At 46.0% G+C, this 20,583-nt stretch overlaps 2 protein-coding genes across 2 annotated transcripts; one reads left to right on the top strand and one right to left on the bottom strand.

Moving 5' to 3' along the window:
- Positions 1–986: 986 nt before the first annotated feature.
- Positions 987–20,559, top strand: DHX16 (DEAH-box helicase 16). The gene is made up of 20 exons (XM_037843026.1): positions 987–1,609; positions 2,813–3,069; positions 3,167–3,329; positions 4,296–4,352; positions 9,926–10,180; positions 10,364–10,567; positions 10,648–10,839; positions 12,371–12,481; positions 12,637–12,752; positions 15,163–15,373; positions 15,567–15,665; positions 15,773–15,925; positions 17,319–17,459; positions 17,632–17,794; positions 17,893–18,011; positions 18,125–18,192; positions 18,926–19,088; positions 19,188–19,349; positions 19,622–19,795; positions 20,340–20,559. Exons 1-20 carry the CDS (start codon positions 1,403–1,405, stop codon positions 20,466–20,468), a joined length of 3,144 nt encoding a protein of 1,047 aa, XP_037698954.1. The 5' UTR covers positions 987–1,402; the 3' UTR covers positions 20,469–20,559.
- LOC119539514 (mitotic-spindle organizing protein 1-like) lies at positions 6,797–7,051 on the bottom strand. The gene has a single exon (XM_037843170.1). The coding sequence runs from the start codon at positions 7,049–7,051 to the stop codon at positions 6,797–6,799; it is 255 nt and encodes an 84-aa protein (XP_037699098.1).
- Positions 20,560–20,583: the final 24 nt, after the last annotated feature.

The following is a 20,583-nucleotide window of genomic DNA, read 5'->3' on the forward strand; positions in this document are numbered from 1 at the left end:
CAAAGAACCTGAATCTTCTACAAATGTGGGATATCTATATTTTACTTATCAGGCCATTTATTAGCTCTGCAGCTATTCATTGTTGAGTAGTGTTAGTCCTCTATCACTACACAAGATGCCTCCCTCAGCCCCTCAGCCTGGTCAGAGGATACTCTCTTTGTTAGAACTCAAAATTTATTAGACAAATTGATCTTAGGCATATGCTAAAGATCTTTAGTAGGAGAACAAAACCAGGTATCAATAGAATGAGCCAGTTTGGAGAGGTGGTATGGAGGCAAACAGGATGGCTACTCAGTAGCTAACTGAGTAAAGATTCTAATCAGTTGTGATCCAGGAAAGCTGGCTCAGGAAGCTCTGCCAGGGGTGCCCACAGTCCGTTTCAGAAACAGAAAACAATGCCTCCAAAAAGTCAACGAAATGAATCCACATGTGGCTGTAAATTGGACTGTTTAATTTCTCAATAGTAGTATATGATAAATCCAATTAACCATAAATGTATAAAGCAGGATCAGAGGTCACACAGCAGAGCATCAAGTAACAGGTTCTGCTGTTACTAAGCAGCTACCAGTGAATTTTTCAAGTTAGTAAAAATACAGAACACAGATTGCCCATCCCTCAGTTTGGGGATTTTTAAAAAAATTAAATAAATAATTAATTTTGTCTTTAACAACTTTCTGAAACAGCAACAGGAAAAGAGGGCACCTTGGTTTTTCGTTTTGTTTTGTTTTCCTTTGCTTTTCGCCAGTTCCCAAGTTTCTTCCTGCCGGGAGTTCTTTCACCTCTGTTGCAAGTATCGGTCCTATCAAAGGTCACATCTAATCAACCCGTGCTAATCTTCCCATGTGAAATAGAATCCCTCCTCTCTTATTTTGCTTTATTTTGGGTTCCACAGAACTTACATACTTTACGTATTTATTATGTATCTTGTCTGCCTCCTCTCCACCCCCAGCCCCCCCGCCTAGAATGTAAATTCGGCAAGGGATTTTTGTCTGATTGGATCTATGCTGTATCCCCAGCGACTAAAACTGCGTAGGCTCTTAATATTTGCTGACTAAATGATTGAAGTGCCCAAGGGCTGACCGACCATCAGGGGGCGACAGACAGATTGCGTAGGGGCGGAAATGGGCAGAGAGAGCGTTTTACCCCCAAGTTCGGGGACGGTTCCGTGAGACTTGGACTCGCTCGGCCACCGTAGTGTGTAGGCCGGAAAATTGCGTTCCCTTCCGGCCTCCGCGGTCTTGGAAAGCGGCCTTGGGTTGTCGGAAACTGAACCTTGATGTCCTAAGGGAGCGTCTATGCGCAACTGAAGCTTCGTCCTGGAGCTCCAGGTCTCCAACCGGACTGGCAGCCACTTCGGCTGCTCTTGGTGCTTCAGGGCCGGGAGCACGGAGCGTGGGTCGCCATGGCGACGCCGGCGGGGCTGGAGCTCTGGGTGCAGGACGAGCTGCACTCGGTTCTGGGGATGAGCGAGCGGCACGTGGCCCAGTTCTTGATCGGCACTGCTCAGCGTTGCGCTTCGGCCGAGGAATTCTTGCAGCGCCTGCGAGATACCGACACCTTGGACCTCAGTGGACCGGCACGGGACTTTGCGCTGAAACTCTGGAACAAGGTGTGGGAAGGGATGGGGCGCGACTGGGGCGGGGCCCGGCGTGGGAATGGCTGGAGACGGGGAGGGGCCCGATGTTGTTTGTCCAAATGAGGCTGACCTAAATATCTGTCGAGGAGTTGAATTTATCCTTTGTCCATTGTCGCCCAGGAACGATGCTAGATGCTGGACACCCACCTCAGTGGAGAAGATTGAGGAGAAAGCTTAAGTGTGTTACACTTAGGCTGAGTTAAGTGCTAGAGAGCAGTGTTTCTCGAACTTTAATGTGCATGAGATTCAGCCAGGACCCTTGTTAAAAGGTAGATTCCAGTTCGGTAGGTCTGGAGTGGGATCTTAATTTGTGCATTTTTGTCAAGCTCCCAGGTGATGCAGATACTGCAGGTCCACAGGCCTTACTCTGAATAAGAAGGCTGTAGAAGACATATGGGGGAAGTCCTGTGGGAGGGCAGAGGAGGTGGGGTACGGATCAGGGAAGGCAGGTCCAAAAATCCCCTGGAACTTGTCAGGTAAAGTAGGGGGAAGGTGTCAAGGAGTAAAAGATGAGTTCAGGAAGAACAGGATTGTGTGTTTCTTGTCTTTGTATTACTACCACTTAACAGTGCCTGACTTACAGAGTGGTTCTTGGTAAGTGTAGAAAGAATGAAAGTGTTTAGCATGTCCAGAGCCTGGTGAATAGCCTGGCAAAGCTGTGGCCTGTGGTGCCTAGCAAGAGATGAGGTTAGAATGTAAATGCCATGAGGGCTGAGACTCCAGGTGTCTGTTCACTGTTGTGTTGCTGAGGTCTGGTCCAGTGCTCAGCATAGGGGGCAGTCTTCTGCTAAACAAATCTTGGGGCTTGTTAACCCTTGTACAGGAATGACTTAATCACTGGGAAGAACAGAACCAAAAGAAAGTGGCTGAGCAATTGAGAATTGAGCTTGAGAATGTAAGCTCCTTGACGACAGGATCTTTTGTTTTGTTTATTCCTGTATCCCTACTGCCTGGCACATAACAGACTTCAATAAATGTTTGTTAAGTGGATGACCAAAAGGAAGCTCAGAAGCTGAGAGTCGAAGAACATGGTGTGACTCCCTGAGGGAAAGAGAGTGAAGGCTGGTTTGAGATCAAGTAATTCCTTAAAGAGATGTGAAATTAGGAACTGGGCTAAGTAAGATGGACAGAGATCAGGAATTGCTCATGTCCCCTTACCTTCTCTTCTACTGACAGGTACCACGGAAGGCAGCAGTAGAGAAGCCATCTCGAGCAGCCGAGCGAGAGGCCCGAGCCCTGCTGGAAAAGAACCGATCTTATAAGTTGCTGGAAGACAGTGAGGAGAGCAGTGAGGAGACCACGGGTAGGGCTGGGAGAAGCCTTCAGAAGAAGCGTAAGAAACGGAAACACCTCAGGAAGAAACGCCAGGAAGAGGAGGAGGAGGAGGAAGAAGAGGAGGAAAAGACCTCAGAGAAAGAAAAGAGGAAAACAGGGTAAGTCAGAAGCAGGGTAAGAGAGGATGGGGCAGGTAGATGAAGGGATGATAAGCTTTCTGGATGCCCTTATTTAATCCCCTGGGTGGGGTTGCAGGGGGAGTAAACAGCAGACGGAGAAGCCAGAGTCGGAGGATGAGTGGGAGCGGACTGAGCGCGAGCGCCTTCAGGACCTGGAGGAACGTGATGCCTTTGCTGAGCGGGTTCGGCAGCGGGACAAGGATCGAACTCGCAACGTCCTGGAGCGGTCAGACAAGAAGGTATGTAGGAGCCAGGGTTCTGGTTTGCTAGTGCTGCTGTTACGCAAAACACCAGAAATGGATTGGCTTTTATAGAGGGGGTTTATTTGGTTACAGATTTACTGTCTGAAGGCCATGAAAATGTCCAAATTAAGGCATTAACATGAGTATACCTTCACCAAAGGAAGGCCAATGGTGTCCAGAAAATCTGTTAGCTGGGAAGGCACATGGCTGATGTCTGCTGATCCCAGGTTGCGTTCCAGCTCCTCTCTCAGCTCATGTGCATTCTTCAAAGTGTTGCTCTTGGGACATTTTGTCCTCTTTTGCTTCTCCAGAGCAGACACTGGGCTAGCATCTCCAAGGTTTCAGCAAAAGTCTGCTTTCAGTGGCCATCTCCAAAATGCCCCTCTTAGCTGCTCTGAGGTCCTTCTGTTTGTGAGCTCTTTCATAGGACTCCAGTGATTAAATCCAGACCCACCCTGGATGGACGGGGTGCATATCTCCATGGAAATAATTCAATCAAAGGTTTTGCCCCACAGTTGATTAAGTCACATCTCCATTGAAACAGTCAAAGGATTCCAACCTAATCAACACTAATACGTCTGCCCCCACAAGACTGCATTAAAGAACATAGCATTTTGGGGGACATAATACATCTAAACCAGCACAGCCAGCATATTCTCTGAATCCCCAAGAAAACCCCTGGGTCAAATCTGAGGTTGGATGTGCTCTTAGAAATGGTGGTCTCTGGAAGACAAAGGGCTTTCTCTAGCAACATGCTTATCTGTGCAGTGAGGGCACCTCTTTGGGTCCTCTGATTGTGGTGACTCTCTGCTATACCTGCAGCCACTGAGGTTCCTTACCGAGAGGGACATTTCTTTGTGCTCAGGCACATCTGAATGATCCTTGAGATTCTAGAAGGGAAATGACTGTGGGTGTGGGGGCATCTTACCTTCATACCCCACCACTCTTATATTCTTCTCTTAGGCTTATGAAGAGGCTCAGAAGCGCCTCAAGATGGCTGAGGAAGACCGGAAAGCCATGGTGAGTTCCAGGGCCCAGGAAGCCGAGATTTGATGACAAAAGGAAAGACTTTCTGATGAGGGATTAGGGGTAGGGAGAAAGGATACAAAGGAAGTGTGGTGGAGATACTGATGTGGTGGTCAGGTCTCTGGTGGAAGGGGCTTGGTCATCGGGAGCCAGCTGAGTGTGGAGGGACTTAGAGAAAGCCGTAGGATGGACTGCAGTTGTCCAGGGAAGGAACTATGAGTGGGAGGTACCCACGAACCCTCCCCAACTATTAACTATGGGAAGCCAAAGTTAATCATTGTATTAGTGAGGGAGACATAAGCCTTCCCTGTTCCTGAGACTTAAATGGGATGTAAGCAAAAAGCAGTTTGTGAAGGAACTTTGTCAAGGGGTGGCAAGAGGGCAGAGGTGGGACAGCTGTCCCAGTCCCTGGGGATGTGCTCACAATTCAGTTTGTGCACGCTATTTTCAAATACCTTCCTACTACCTAATCTTTGCACCCCCACGTGGCTTTGTAATCTCCCTGTGCAGTTTCCTGAGTTGGTCCTCTCACTGGGCAAGGACAGTCCCTTGTAATCCATGAGCCAGACTTTTGATGGCGTGAGCATAAGTAGGTCAGGAAGTTTTCCAAAGGCCTGGTTTTCCAGGTCAGGTCACATTTAGAATTAGAATTTTGAGACTATTGTAGTCCTAGGAGTGGCCTAGTGGCCCTAGTTCTCTCCTGCCCAAGTGTATTGTCTCACCCACAAAATGACAGGGGTCAGAGATTTCTAAGACATGTCTCAGTGCGGTCATAGTGTTTTGTTTTGTTTTGTTTTTTTAATCATCTAAATATTTATTTAATATCTCTGGGAACACAAGCTGAATTCACAGATGCAAATATTAAATCAAAAGTACATGCCAGTACCTCCGAAATGGTTTTAATTTGGTCACTGACAATATGAACACGCTGCAACTGCATCACTATTTTGTTTGATTCCCTTAAATATTATTTAAGTATACATTAAAAATATATGTTTACATTTCAGAAATGTAATACATTAAAGAAGCCCTCTGTAAACAATCCCTTTTCAATATATTTTCCGGCTTTGTTTCATACATAAATAACTTAATCTACAAAATCATAAATAAATCTATCAACTTTTAAGGCCTGAGACTATATACAAATTTAGCTCAAATTAAGAGCTTGACAAAAGTGTTTTCTTTATATGATTTTGTAAATAACATGCAGTATTTGCAGTGTTTATCAATCAAATGACTTATTGTCACAAGTTATTGTCTCTCAATCAGTTCTGTCAATAGACCTTTCCAGTGTGCTTAATAAAGATGCCATGTGTTTAAAAAGCCAAACTAGTTAAAAGACTAGATTTTTAAAACAGTAAAGTTGCTACTTAAATATTACTTTTTTGAAACCACTTCAGCATGTCTGAAAAAAAATGCTACTAAAGAGGAAATGCTTGTACTATCATTTAAATGTAAACTTAAAAAGTCTAAAATTTAAGAAAATAAAATCAGATTAAATTCATATTAATCTTGTGAAAAATCTTCTATTGAAATTCTGTTACAGGAAGAGAATAACACTATCCTAAGTTTTACTCAAGATTTACTAGTTAAGACTCAAATTACTATTATGTAATAAAACCAAAAAGGAATTTTGCCTGTTGGCCATATTTCACTTTATAAATTATTTTTTAGACCTTCATTTATAGGGTGTAAAACTTAGAAAGTAAAACATTCTCATTAGATTTCAATGAATAAAACTACAAATAATACTACAAATAATATTAAGTTAAGCATTATCATTGCTTTTAAATCTAAGTTTCTAAGCTTTATTTTTCAGTATAAAAATGATCTGATTCACATTAACAGCCAGCCAAACTTTATGTTTATAAAACTAAATATTCTTCATTAAAGAGTGCACAAGAAATGCTTTCTGTGCTCTTATATAAAAAAAATTCTAATATTCATAATGAATCTAAAAATTCACAAATGGCTGCAATTCTGTCAACTTACAACTCAACACAACTAAATCCACAATTATTATGCATAAACAATTCAAAATTAAAGTTTATAATGGAAATGTTAACAAGTCATTACTACTGTATCGCTACTGATGGGTTCCACTAGACTCAACGAAGCACAGTGATGTGCACATTTTATAGACAGACTGCTTAGAAAATTAAAGATATCAGAGCTATAAATAAGGAATACATAAATATGAACACAGCAATGCCAGAGCATTAGGGCCTTTAAAAAAAATGAATATGATGTGAAGTAAACATTTGATAGTTCTCTCTTAAGCCACTTTCCACTGATTTATAAAGCTGTAGTTTATAATTCTTAAAAAAATATTTCTATACTGCTGCATGCAGTAATTTCATTCTTCATTCTTGACTACAATGCAATCTTTAAATCCTCTTGCAGAGCTGGACATATCTCATCAGGATTTCTCCAGAAAGTCAACTTGTCATGTTTTCAGCAGCCTTTAGTGCTTCGGAGGCCTTGCGAAGTTCCTTAATAACTGATAATAAAGCTTCTGGGTTAATTCCTTGTTCACAAAGCCGTACACAAATAGACAGAGTTTCCATGTCTAAGCCAGTATTCAAAATTCTTGAAATCTCAAGCAGAACGTCCATGGTCTCCCTAACAGCATTCAGATTCGCTGCCGAGGCTGCCCCCGCAGCCGCCGCCCCGGTGCCGCCACTATTCGCCATAGCTGAGGCCGTTGAGGCCGAGGAAGGCCGATAGTCTTTTTATTTGCTTGGATTTAATTTTTCTTTTTCAATTATGAAAAATTTCGAATAGGAAAGTTGAAAGAATAATACAATGAACGCTTGTATAGGCTATTTGGAATTTTAAAAATGCTATTACTGTGTAGCATTTGTTATGTCTGTGTGAGGGTTTTTTTTTTCTTGAAACTTGTAAGAGTTGCATCCACCATGGGATTGTATCCCTAAATACGTTAGCATGTACATCTAAGAATACAGTCTCCTCTAGAGCTGCATTGCTGACATAATACCCAAGAAAATGCATAGTAATTGGCATGTTTCAGCTGAGACCCCATCTACAATAAAATTTTCACAATTGTCCCTAGATAGTGTTTTTTTTTCCCCCAAAGATGTTTTTAATAACTTTTTTAACAAACCAGAATCCAGTCAAGGTCCACGTGTGGCCTTTTATTGTTAGGTCTCTTAAGTTTATTTATTTTCTTCTTTCTTACTTTCTCTCACCTAATACAATGTTTTACATTCCAGATTTGTCTGATCCTTATTTTCTGGTATTAAGTTCATCTTTCCCTGTACTTCCTTTAAAGTGGAAATTAGGTCAAAAACTTGCCTAGACACCAGTTAAACAGTGCCAGGAACACCTCTTGGGTGGTGATGTACACTTTCCATGGCGTCACATCATGAGGGGCATAATATCCAGTTTTGTGCATGTGAACACAGATGTCCTTTCTACCAACAGCCTTTCATCTGATGGTTTTAGCAGCCACTGCCAATTCTTTTCTTGAATCAGTTATTTCACTGGGGATTGCCAAATGCTGATTTTTGGGTTCTGTCATTCCTTTTACTTTTAGTGATCAGCATTTTTATGTAAAAAAGAGCATTTTACCAACAACTGGGATGAGCTATAATTCTTTTTTTTCCCTAACTTTTATTGAAACATAAATACAATATAACGTTTTATAATTTCTTTTTGAGAGGCAGGGTGAGTGTTTAATCATTTCCTTTTAACTACCAATTTTTGAAGTAAGGAGTTTGGTGTAATAGTTACTTCATTGGTGACAAACAAGTTTTTTCCCATTCTGAGTGTGTGTGCATGTATATCACATTGAACTCAGGGATTTGTATTTTTCAATGTTTTACAATGTATGATACCATTATTCTTTCTGAAGTTTAACTAGCCTTGACTTTTTGCCCATATTTCCAAAAAAGACACCCATCTGCTTCGCTTATCAGACTGAAGGGGTGTCTTGATTGCGTGGTGTTCTAGTTTGCTAATGCTGCCGGAATGCAAAACACCAGAGACAGATTGGCTTTTATAAAAGGGGGTTTATTTGGTTACACAGTTACAGTCTTAAGGCCGTAAAGTGTCCAAGGTAACACATCAGCAATCGGGTACCTTCACTGGAGGATGGCCAATGGTGTCCGGAAAACCTCTGTTAGCTGGGAAGGCACATGGCTGGTGTCTGCTCCAGAGTTCTGGTTTCAAAATGGCTTCAGCTCCTCAAAAACATCACTCTTAGTTGCTCTTGGGGCGTTTGTCCTCTCTTAGCTTCTCCGGAGCAAAAGTCTGCTTTCAAAGGCCATCTCCAAAATGTCTCTGTAAGCTGAAGCTCCTCTCTCAGTTCCAGTGCATTCTTCAAAGTGTCCCTCTTGGCTGTAGCTCCTCTTCAAAATGCCACTCTCAGCTGCACTGAGTTCCTTCTGTTTAGCAGCTCATTTATGTGGCTCCAGTGATTTGATTTAGGCCTGAATGGCTGGGCCAGCACCTCCATGGAAATTATCCAATCAGAGTCATCACCTACAGTTGGGTGGGGCACATTTCCTTGGAAACACTCAGAGGATTAAAATCTAATTAACACTGATAGGTCTGCCCACACAAGATTACATCAAAGGATAATGGCGTTTGGGGGAACATAATACATTCAGACTGGCACACGTGGTATTCACATTAGGTCATGATCTTCGACTCCATTTGACATCTTCACAGAATGAACAAGAAAAGCCAAGCAGTTAAATTGAAACTGAGACCTTCAGGGTCAGATAGAGCATCAGCAGGGCTTTGCCACTGTGGTAGAGGAGGTGGTTGTGATAACAGGAAGACATGTTGCCACAGTGGGGTGGGGTTGGCGGTCGTTGTTAGAGCCAGGAAGGGCCTTAAGGATATGGTCAGTCTTTACTGTCATCTGTAATGTATCCTGAATAATCTGTATCAAAGGTAAAGATGTAGAAGTCAAATGACACAGTATGGGGGGAGAGGTTAATCCCAGAGAGCTAAACATCCCTAATTACAATTTGTCTAACAGAAGTACTCTTCAATGCTACAGTTCCAGCTTTTTGTATGTAATTAAATTTTCCCTCTTCCCCAAACTGCACTCGTTCTGTTTAAGAGCAGCGAGCATCTAATTGGGGTTGAAGATTTCCAACTGAAGTTCTTTATAGGCAGCACTAATAGTTTACATCTTTGTCGCAGTAGTTTTCAGTTTGAGACCTAGGCTTCTAAATACTGATATTGGCCCTTTTGTTTCCCCGCTTTCCATTAACTTGAATAAAATAGTAGGAGTAACATGTCATTATTCATGTAATTGCCCTAATATGTCTGTAGTGACAAAGATGGTGATACTGCCCAGAAGGGCCTTCCACCTGGGTTCTGCTGCTTGAAGGCTGTGTGGGTGTCAGCATGCGGCATTCCAAAGAGGCCCAGCTTTGGATGTCTCATTAGATTGTACATTGCAAGAGGGAGGATGGAGAACCCATCTGTAGGTTCTCACACCTGCCTGTTGGAGTTTTTCACTCTTAGGGATGGGTAGGGAAAGGAGTTCCTCCTTTGGCAGAGAGAGGTTTTGACATCCTGTCCTGACTCAGGTCCCCGAGCTGCGGAAGAAATCCCGCCGAGAGTACCTGGCAAAGCGGGAGCGAGAGAAGCTTGAGGATCTGGAGGCAGAACTGGCAGATGAGGAGTTCCTCTTCGGGGATGTGGAGCTGAGCCGCCATGAGCGACGGGAGATCAAATACAAGCGGCGCGTGCGGGATCTGGCCCGGGAGTACCGGGCGGCTGGGGAGCAGGAGAAGCTGGAGGCCACAAACCGCTACCATATGCCTGAGGAGACCCGGGGACAGGTGAGGCAAAGGGGTGTCTGCTTTAGGCCTGGTCCTAACATGAGAGGAGGGGAGGCTCCAGGGGGCTGGGCAGTGCCGTGGCTGGCTTTTCCTAGAGGGCAGGAGTACTGGCCAGGGAGAAGGGAACTGGGCAGAGAGGGCATCCTCTGTCGTTGGGTCTTCACGTCACACTTTTCCTTACAGCCAGCACGAGCTGTGGATGTGGTGGAGGAAGAATCGGGCGCCCCTGGGGAGGAGCAGCGGCGTTGGGAAGAGGCCCGGTTGGGGGCAGCATCTCTGAAGTTTGGGGCCCGAGATGCTGCCTCCCAGGAGCCCAAGTATCAGCTGGTGCTAGAGGAGGAGGAGACCATCGAATTTGTCCGGGCCACTCAGCTCCAGGGCGACGAGGTGAGAGGGAGAGCTCTGGGGACATTGAGGAGGGTCTGAAGCTGGCCCTAAAGCTTACTCCCTGCTTTCTCCTTCCTTAGGAACCGTTGGCCCCACCCACTCCAACTCAGGCCCAGCAGAAAGAGTCCATCCAGGCCGTGCGCCGCAGCCTCCCGGTGTTCCCATTCCGCGAGGAGCTCCTGGCTGCTATTGCTGATCATCAGGTCCTCATCATTGAGGGCGAGACAGGCTCGGGAAAGACCACCCAAATCCCCCAGTATCTCTTTGAGCAGGTATGGTCATCTACACCTTCTGGGTTGCCGGGGTACCAGGCATTGACAAGCACAATCTTGTCCCAGCTCATCTTACAAAAGATTTTGAGTAATTGTTCTGCCATCTTTTCCACTGAATTATAAGCTTCTTGAACATCAGGATCATACCTTTTTCACATTTGTATTGTCAGCTCCCATCACAGTGTCTGTCTGGTAGGTGTTCGGTACCTGCTGATTGAAAGGATGTATTGTCGGGAGGGATGGTCGAGTGACCCACCTGTGTGTGTTTGTGAATGTGAACCTCTGCCACACTCTACTCCATATGCAGCTCAGCCTCTTTCTGCAGGGGCCAAAGAACAAAGAGTTAAAGTACTCATTTTCCTGCTTTTTTTAGTTTATCTTTTTCTCCTTTGCTTTTGGATTTTCCTCAGCTGATTTCTCCTGTTTCAGCCCAAATCTAACTGAACCCTGAACTTGATTCCCAAAGGGCTGGGACTGCCAGGGCTGGGTGAGGACCTCCTCTGAGAACCCCAGGTCTGGGATCCTATCCATTTGCCCTTCTTGTCTTCTTCAGTTTCTCTTTGTTCCCTCCTTTTCCTCTGCCTTTTTTTTTTTTTTTAATCATTTTATTGAGATATATTCACATACCATGCAGTCATACAAAACAAAGCATATATTCAGTTGTTTACAGTACCATTATATAGTTGTGGATTCATCACCAAAATTAATTTTTGACATTTTCATTACCACACACACAAAAAATAATAAGATTAAAAATTAAAGTGAAAAAGAACAATTAAAGAAAAAAAGAGCACTGGGTGCCTTTTTTTTTTTTTCTTCCCCATTTTTCTGCTCATCCATTCATAAACTAGACAAAGGGGAGTGTGGTCCATATGGCTTTCCCAATCACATTGTCACCCCTCATAAGCTACATTTTTATATAATCGTCTTCAAGATTCATGGGTTCTGGGTTGCAGTTTGATAGTTTCAGGTACTTACTGCTAGCTATTCCAATTCATTAGAATCTGAAAAGGGTTGTCTATATTGTGCGTAAGAGTGCCCACCAGAGTGACCTCTCGGCTCCTTTTGGAATCTCTCTGCCACTGAAGCTTATTTCATTTCCTTTCACATCCCCCTTTTGGTCAAGAAGATGTTCTCCGTCCCACGATGCCAGGTCTAGATTCCTCCCCGGGAGTCATATTCCATGTTGCCAGGGAGATTCACTCCCCTGGGTGTCTGATCCCACGTAGAGGGGAGGGCAGTGATTTCACCTTTCAAGTTGGCTTAGCTAGAGAGAGAGGGCCACATCTGAGCAACAAAGAGGCATTTGGGAGGAGGCTCTTAGGCACAATTATAGGGAGGCCTAGCCTCTCCTTTGCAGCAACAGTCTTCCCAAGGGCAAGTCCTGTGGTAGAGGGCTCAGCCCCTCAAACCACCAGTCCCCTATGTCTGTGCCTTGCTCTGCTTTTACAGCTTCTTTCTCTGAGTTGTGCTGAGCTCCAAGGGAGTATTTAGCAAAGGGAAAATCTCTTCTTTCTTCCTTGTCATTCAGGGCTATACAAAGAAGGGTATGAAGATTGCTTGCACCCAGCCCCGGAGAGTCGCAGCCATGAGTGTGGCAGCCCGGGTGGCCCGGGAGATGGGAGTGAAGCTTGGCAATGAGGTGAGGTCTGTGGGAGACCAAGGGGGAGGTGGAGGGAGCCCCTGGTGTGTGGACTCAGGGTCCCGCACCATGAATCCAGCCCTACTTCCTCTAGCCCCGCATTCCCTTCAGGGAGCACCAGCCCACTCTCAGTCACTAATGGCCCCTTTGACCAGGTTGGCTACAGTATCCGCTTTGAGGACTGCACGTCAGAGCGAACAGTTCTCCGCTACATGACAGATGGGATGCTTCTCCGGGAATTCCTCTCTGAGCCTGATCTTGCAAGTTACAGGTACATGCAGGAACCCTCATCTGCCATGGGAGAGCCGCCCACCTGCTCTCCTCCTGGTCTGATCCCTAGTGTTTACCAGTACCACCACCTCTTCTAATCTCTGGCCTTCCTTTCATTGCTTCCCACCCAGCCAATTTGGCCATTGTCCCATCCACAGAATTTTGAATCTTTATGGTCCAAGTGGTCCAACCACTGATCTCCAGGTACCATGGAGATAGAGTACTGAAGAAGAGACTGCAGAGAAAGCTTCTTCCTCCCTCCCCAATCATTTCTAGAGTTTAGAAAACAACCAGGATGGTTGAATGGGGTTGTGGGGACTTGAGATCCTGCCATGTAAAGACATTTGAAGGAACACAGGATGTTCTGCTTAAGAGGGGAGAAACTCTTGTGAGACATGATGGTTCACTTTAAATATGTGAAGGGCTTTTACTGGGAAGGAGAGATCAGACCTGTTTTGTGTGATTCCTGAGGGCACTACTAGGAACTATGGGGGAAGGTACAGGGAGATAGATTTCAGCTCATATAAAGAGCCATGGAATCCTTAGAGTGGCCAGAGATTGCAGGGGCTGTCAGTGTGCTTGGACCCAGCCTCTTGCTCCTCTGGCCCAAATCTTGGCATGGGTTGGTCTGTGAAATAGTGAGCTCTCAGTGCTGGAAATGGCCAAGCAGAGGTTGGATGAATCTGCATTGAGGAGGTGACAGAAGAAATCCATGTATGGGATGGGGGTATGTGGAGTATCAGGTCAGCTGGTCAGTATGTGCCTTTTCAACTCTTAAGAGGCTGTGAATTTCTGGTTCTGGAGGAGCACAGTGGAACAATCAGACAGATACAATTTAAGTCTTTATGCCCCTTGTAGTAGTCTCTAAGAAACCAGGTAGGACCAGCCTATTCAAGACTGGAGTGTGGAGTTTTCCCGTTGAGCCAGCCTGCTTTGTGGAATGGCTGAGGACTTCACCATCGTGGTCAGGGTTAGGCACAAAGGGTTGATGGGGATGGTGAGCTCCTGCAGGCTTGGTTGCTCCCCAGAAAAGCAGAGTAGAGCAAGGAGAACATGGCATGCAAATAACAAAGTGAGGAGAAGACCATGAAGTCTGCAGTGTAAGGTTTGGGGTATAAAGTCTCACTTGACTCCTACATCAGAGAAGAGAAAGCAGGGCCACCAGGGATGCCCAGCAGCTCTTGCCACAGGACCCTGGGGCTTCTAGGTTGTTTGAATGATGGCGGCTCAGGTTGATCAGTTCATCTCTTTCTAGCCTGGGCAGCCCAGCCTTATGCAGCCTTATTGCCCTCATTTAAAAAAAAAAAAAAATACAGGTATCCTTATTTCTGCTTCCTCTGCTAAGAACATCATCTCTAAACAGAATCTGCCTCTGATCTAGAGAGGATGTCTGCCTTGTCCTAGACTCAGCTTCTAGCCTTCAGATCTTGGCTGTTTGTGTCGTCCAAGGCTGGAGTGTGCTGCAGACCACAGCACTCTGTTGGTCTTCCATAAATGGAATGGCTTCTCCTTTGAGCCCTGCTCCCTACATTTAGTTTTTTTTTTTAAACATTTTTTATTGTGAAATATAACGTATATACAGAAAAGCGATAAATTTCAAAATACAGCTTAATAGGTAGTTATAGAGCAAATTTCAAAGTATAGTAGGGTTACAGTTCCATAATTTCAGTTATTTCCTTCTGGCTGTTCTAGTACATTAGAAACTAAAAAGAAATATCTATATAATTCAGCAGTTGTACTCATTTGTTAAATCCTAATTTTTCATTATAACTCCTCCCTCTCATTAGTTTATTTTCTCAGTCTTCAGGGATATTTGGGCAATGACCTTTCTAACTTTTTGATGTTGAAAAGGAGTGTGACATTAAGGGGGAGGGGAATGCAACTGGTTGATGTTATGGGAGAGACTGGTACCTCGAAGTTTCAGGGCTTATCTGGCCTAGGAACAATTTGGATGCTTTAAATTTCTGTAAAATAAATTTAATAAGTAAAACTTTTTATAGAGTCTCATGGGTTTTCAGGAATACTGTTGATTGGGGCATGGCATACCATGGCAATTTGTTATATCTGGCTGAAGCTTGCATAAGAGTGACCTTCAGAATGACCTCTCAACTCTATTTGAAATCTCTTAGCCACTGAAACCTTATTTTCTTACATTTCTTTTTCCCCTTTTGGTCAAGAAGGCATTGTCAATCCCTCGATGCCAGGCCAGGCTCATCCCTGGGAGTCATGTGCCATGTTGCCAGGGAGACTTATATCCCTGAAAGTCACCCACATTCACTTTTGAGATCCCTCCAGGAACCCAGCCCACCAGCTCTTTGCATCTGTCTTTCCCCTCTCATCCAGGTGACCCTAGTGTCCACTCTTTCATTGCCTGGCCGCCTCCCTAATTGCTCTCTCCATTGCTTCCCCAGTGTGGTGATGGTGGATGAGGCTCATGAACGGACCCTACATACAGACATTCTCTTTGGGTTGATCAAGGATGTTGCTCGCTTCCGACCTGAGCTCAAGGTCCTGGTGGCTTCAGCCACACTGGACACTGCTCGATTTTCTACCTTCTTTGATGACGCCCCTGTCTTCCGAATCCCTGGACGCAGGTTTCCAGTTGACATCTTCTATACCAAGGTGATCCCCTATGGGAGGATGGGCCTAAGTCAGAGGTAGAGAAGCTGGGGTCTTTGGAGGAGGTAGTGCCAAGGAGGGAAAGGTGGAATGGGAAGTCCGAAGTGAAACTGGGGTAAAATGAGTGTTGAGCTGGGAGGAGAGGGAAAAGTTTGCCTATGAAGGTAGCCTTCCTATGCCTGTCCTCCATCCCCAGGCTCCAGAGGCTGACTACCTGGAAGCCTGTGTGGTGTCTGTGCTGCAGATCCATGTGACTCAGCCCCCTGGGGATATCCTGGTATTCCTGACAGGACAGGTGTGTGATGTGGGGGTGACAACGTGTGCCCCCCAGGGTGAGATGGGGCTGGTATGTTGGCCTCTTTGACTCTGGGACCCCTGTTGCTCTCCCCACCCCAAATCCAGGAGGAGATTGAAGCTGCCTGTGAGATGCTCCAGGATCGCTGCCGCCGTCTGGGATCCAAAATCCGGGAACTTCTGGTGCTGCCCATTTATGCCAATCTGCCCTCTGACATGCAGGCTCGTATATTCCAGCCCACACCTCCTGGAGCACGAAAGGTCAGTGGAGAAACCCACACTCTTTGCACCTACAAGTCACACAATTAGTAGTCAAAAAAAAAGTAGGTGCCTGCTCTATGCAAGGTGCCCTGGGCACTGGGGCAGATACAGGGCTGAGTAGGAGTCCATCCCTTGCCTCAAGAGCCAGGGAGAGATGATGAAAACAGCATGAGCCCAGAGAGAGCCAAATGCACAATCTAGGAAGTAAGCACTGTAGAGGCTCAGAGAAGGAGAAAAGCCCTAAGCTGCCAGGAGATGGGCTTTGAGCTGGACCTTTGAGAAAAATGGCTGGGGGCATGTCACAGGAAGGTGTGTTTGAGGTCAGAGTGTGATCGAGTGGGCTTGTAGTGGGAGGGTCACGAGACAAAGGAGTAGGAGACAAAGCTAAAAACAACTTTGGACCGAGATTAGAGAGGGCCTTTGATGGCAGGCGGGAGAGGTTGGACTTTAAACAATTGAATGGCAATCAGAGGGTTTTGAGCAGAGATGTCACGTTCAGTCAACAAACATTTAATGAGTTCCTCCTGTGCCAGGTACTGTTGTAGGGGATGAGGATACTGTGATGAACAAAACAAAGTTCCTAGCATCACGGAATTTACAGTCTAATGGGAGAGACAACAGGCATGTAAAAACATAATGTCAGTTTGTGATGAGTGCTGTAGAGATACGATGCAATGTAGGAAAATGGCCACTGACTATCTGGGGTGAGGGATAGCAAGAAGGTATTTTTGTTAGGTTGTAGAGAAAGTGTCTCAGAAAAGATGAAAGTGGAGCAGAGGCCTGAACCGGTGAGGGGGGGAGCCAGCTGATAATGGGGAGAAGGTGCTCCAAGCAGAGGGAATAGCTCATGCAAAGGACCAGAGTGAGGGGTGCGCTTAAACCAGTCAGAGGACAGCTGTGGGGTGTAGGGTGCTAGGAGGTAAGGTCAGAAAGGTGGCCATGGGCTCAACAATACAGGGCTTTAAGGTGTTTGGATTTAGTTCCAACTTAGGGTGAGAAGCCATTGAAGGATGGAGAAGTGATGACAACTTTACAATTTAAAAGGATCATTCTGGATGCCAAGTGAAAACAGGCTAAAGAAGGCTAGTAGTAGAAGCAGGGGGAGTCATTAGGAGAATGTTATGGGAGATGGGAACCTGGAAGCCCACATCTCCCATCTTTGGAAAAAACCCTAAAATCTCTTCTGCATTTCCTTTCCTTGTTAGGCCCTGCTGACCCCCACTTCTCTCTCACCCTTCTGCTGGCCTTGTCCCTGCCTCCTGACTTGGAACACTAATCCCTCAGTCCTGCCCCTCATCTGCTCTTTGCTTCTCTGCCCTTACATTCCAGGATCATTCTCCCTAGGTAGGTAGTTGGGCAGGGTCTCTGGGTGACCCCGTACCGTCTCACTCAGGTGGTGGTAGCCACAAACATCGCTGAGACATCACTTACCATCGAGGGCATCATTTATGTGCTGGATCCAGGCTTTTGCAAGCAAAAGAGCTACAACCCCCGCACAGGCATGGAATCACTCACCGTCACCCCCTGCAGCAAGGTCAGCCTGGGCCCCTGAGCAGGGTCTCTGCTGCCCAACTCAGGAGCGGGGCAGGGGCTTTTTAGAGGATGGGGGATAAGCTCTTCACATCCTCCTCCCAGATTTCTTGCCTAAATGCTGCCCTCTCTCTTTTCTCTGACCAATTGTCAGCCACCCTGCCTCTCCTTTCCAGGCCTCAGCCAATCAGCGAGCTGGTCGTGCAGGTCGTGTGGCTGCAGGGAAGTGTTTCCGCCTGTACACTGCCTGGGCCTATCAGCACGAGCTCGAGGAAATGACAGTGCCCGAGATCCAGAGGACCAGCTTGGGCAATGTCGTGCTGCTGCTCAAGAGCTTAGGTGACTGGGATGCTCCAGTCTCGAGAGGAGGGAGGTGGGGGCTGGAGTCACTTGGTCCTTCTTAAGGGACTCTTCTACTCTCTCACATCTTTCTTTAGGGATCCATGACCTGATGCACTTTGACTTCCTGGACCCTCCACCATATGAGACCCTGCTGCTGGCTTTGGAGCAGCTGTATGCTCTGGGAGCCCTCAACCACCTTGGGGAGCTCACCACGGTGAGATGGGAGGACAATGTGGGATGGGCTAAGGGAGGCTCCAGGGATCCCTGTAGTAGTGGAGGGGAACCTGAGGGAGGATGGGCCTCAACTTTCTCTTTCTCTCTCCTTAGTCTGGCCGAAAGATGGCAGAACTGCCAGTGGACCCCATGTTATCTAAAATGATCTTGGCCTCTGAGAAGTAAGCTCCTTACCCTACACTAGCCTCCTAGCACACAAATTGGCTATGCCTTCTATCTCGGGGGCCCTTTTTGTTTCTTTCTCTTTTCCTCTCATCTTATCTTTATCATCATATCTTCTTCATCACATCTTTTTCATCATATCTTTAACAAATAGGAAGTTATTTAACAAATAGGAACTCTTACTGCTTTTTTTTGAGGCCCACAAGGGTACGATACTCTCCTTTTCTTGATCATGATATCACATGGGGAAGATTGACAAACACATAGGAAATTCAGGGGCATGAATTAAAGTAGATGATTTTCCATCTGTAAGGGGTAGTGAGTGAGTGGTGATTTTGGAACATACTCCTTCCTAAGGTTTCAGATTGGAACATTTAGATGTAGCTGTGGAGGGACCACCTTTAAATGGCATCCTGTATATGTAAAGGGAGTGCCATCTTTCCCCAATGCACATAATACACACTTTTTTACTGCAGAAGCCTCCAGTAATCCCCAGTGCTCTAACCCCCTCCCATGGCTAGCACCTGTCAAACTGCCTTTCAGCCATGGCCCCCACTTCCTTGACCCCCATGCTGCTGCTGCCACCACCAGAATATGTCTTGCTATCTGCTTTGTAGCCACTTTCCCAACCCACCTGAGGAAACAGCCGTCACATTAGTCACGTTTTCCTGCCGAGTTTCTCTTCTTGTGCATCTTGCTTTGAACTTGCATGCTTTTCCCTTCCTGCCCCAGATACAGCTGCTCAGAGGAGATCCTGACAGTGGCCGCCATGCTCTCTGTCAACAACTCCATCTTCTACCGCCCCAAGGACAAGGTCGTCCATGCCGACAACGCCCGTGTCAACTTCTTCCTCCCTGGTGGAGACCACCTGGTTCTGCTAAACGTTTATACACAGGTCACTGGGTTTGGGTGAGTGGGAATGAGGGAGACATGGGGGGCTGTAGCCCAGCTGTATATGTAAACCGTCCCCCGCCCCCTTTTATCCTCTTCACAGTGGGCTGAGAGTGGCTACTCTTCCCAATGGTGTTATGAGAACTTTGTACAGTTCCGGTCAATGCGCCGAGCCCGGGATGTGCGGGAACAGTTGGAGGGGCTCTTGGAACGTGTGGAAGTTGGTCTCAGTTCCTGCCAGGGGGACTATATCCGTGTACGCAAGGTCAGCATTTCTTCAGTTGGCTGCTCTCCACCTAGTGTCCCAGGGAGCAGGTGTCCCCACCAGGGGCATGCAGCCTAAGAACGTGCCCTCTTCCCCATGAGATGTTTTCTCTCTGGGCTCTTCCCCACCACACTGAACGTTTGTTCTCAGTGGGTTCTTCATACGTTCCTTACCTTTCTAGTCCCCTAGAAGCCTGAACTAAGGTTTAGTGAGTGCTGAGGGTCCTCAGGTACCTGGCTTTCCCCTTGACCTTCCTTCCATCTGTTCCTTAGGCCATCACTGCTGGTTACTTCTACCACACAGCACGGTTGACTCGGAGTGGGTATCGCACAGTGAAACAGCAGCAGACAGTGTTCATTCATCCCAACTCCTCCCTCTTTGAGGAACAGCCACGCTGGCTGCTCTACCATGAACTTGTCTTGACCACCAAGGAGTTCATGAGACAGGTAAGGGTACCGTCCCCTGCCTAGGCAGGTGGAGAGCATATGGGGAGGTGGTATCCTGGTAAGCCAAGAACCCAGGTTTAAGTTGCTGAGGCTGGTAGAGAAACAGAAACACACACATTGGTTTAAGGTAGGATAAACTAGAGAGACATCCTATAGAATAACCGTCTCAGCATCTTCTAAAAGCTATTGAGAACTATATATTCATTCAATTAATATTTGAATGCCTACTGTTTCAGTGTTTTAGGTGCTGGGGCTACTGTGGTGAACAAGGCAGACATAGAACTGTGTCCTCATAGTGTGTACACAGAGTTTTTAGCTGCCCAACTTAGGGTTAACTTATTTGGCATCCTCAGTAACATACAGATGTGTCTTTGTCTGTACTTGCGGTATATAGTAATAGAACCAGGCACCTTTCCCCCCAGCCCTGTAGTCAAAGTTCTCCTTTGACTACAGGGCTGGGGGAAAAAAGAACCCTTTTCAATGACACACAAGAATCTAGGTTAGAAAGAAAGGGAGCCTACTGATCTTTTCTCTTCCCTTCTAGGTACTGGAGATTGAGAGCAGTTGGCTTCTAGAGGTGGCTCCCCACTATTACAAGGCCAAGGAGCTAGAAGATCCCCATGCTAAGAAAATGCCCAAGAAAATAGGCAAGACACGAGAAGAACTAGGATAGAGAAGGGACATCAGCAGAATCTGACCCCAGCTCCTTTGCCTTCTGTATATTATTTAATGTCTATTAAAATAAAATTATTTTTTTGAATACAGCTTGTGGGGGGATCTAGAGAAAG

The sequence above is a fragment of the Choloepus didactylus genome, chromosome 7 (assembly GCF_015220235.1).
Source record: "Choloepus didactylus isolate mChoDid1 chromosome 7, mChoDid1.pri, whole genome shotgun sequence".
NCBI classification, from domain to species: domain Eukaryota; kingdom Metazoa; phylum Chordata; class Mammalia; order Pilosa; family Megalonychidae; genus Choloepus; species Choloepus didactylus.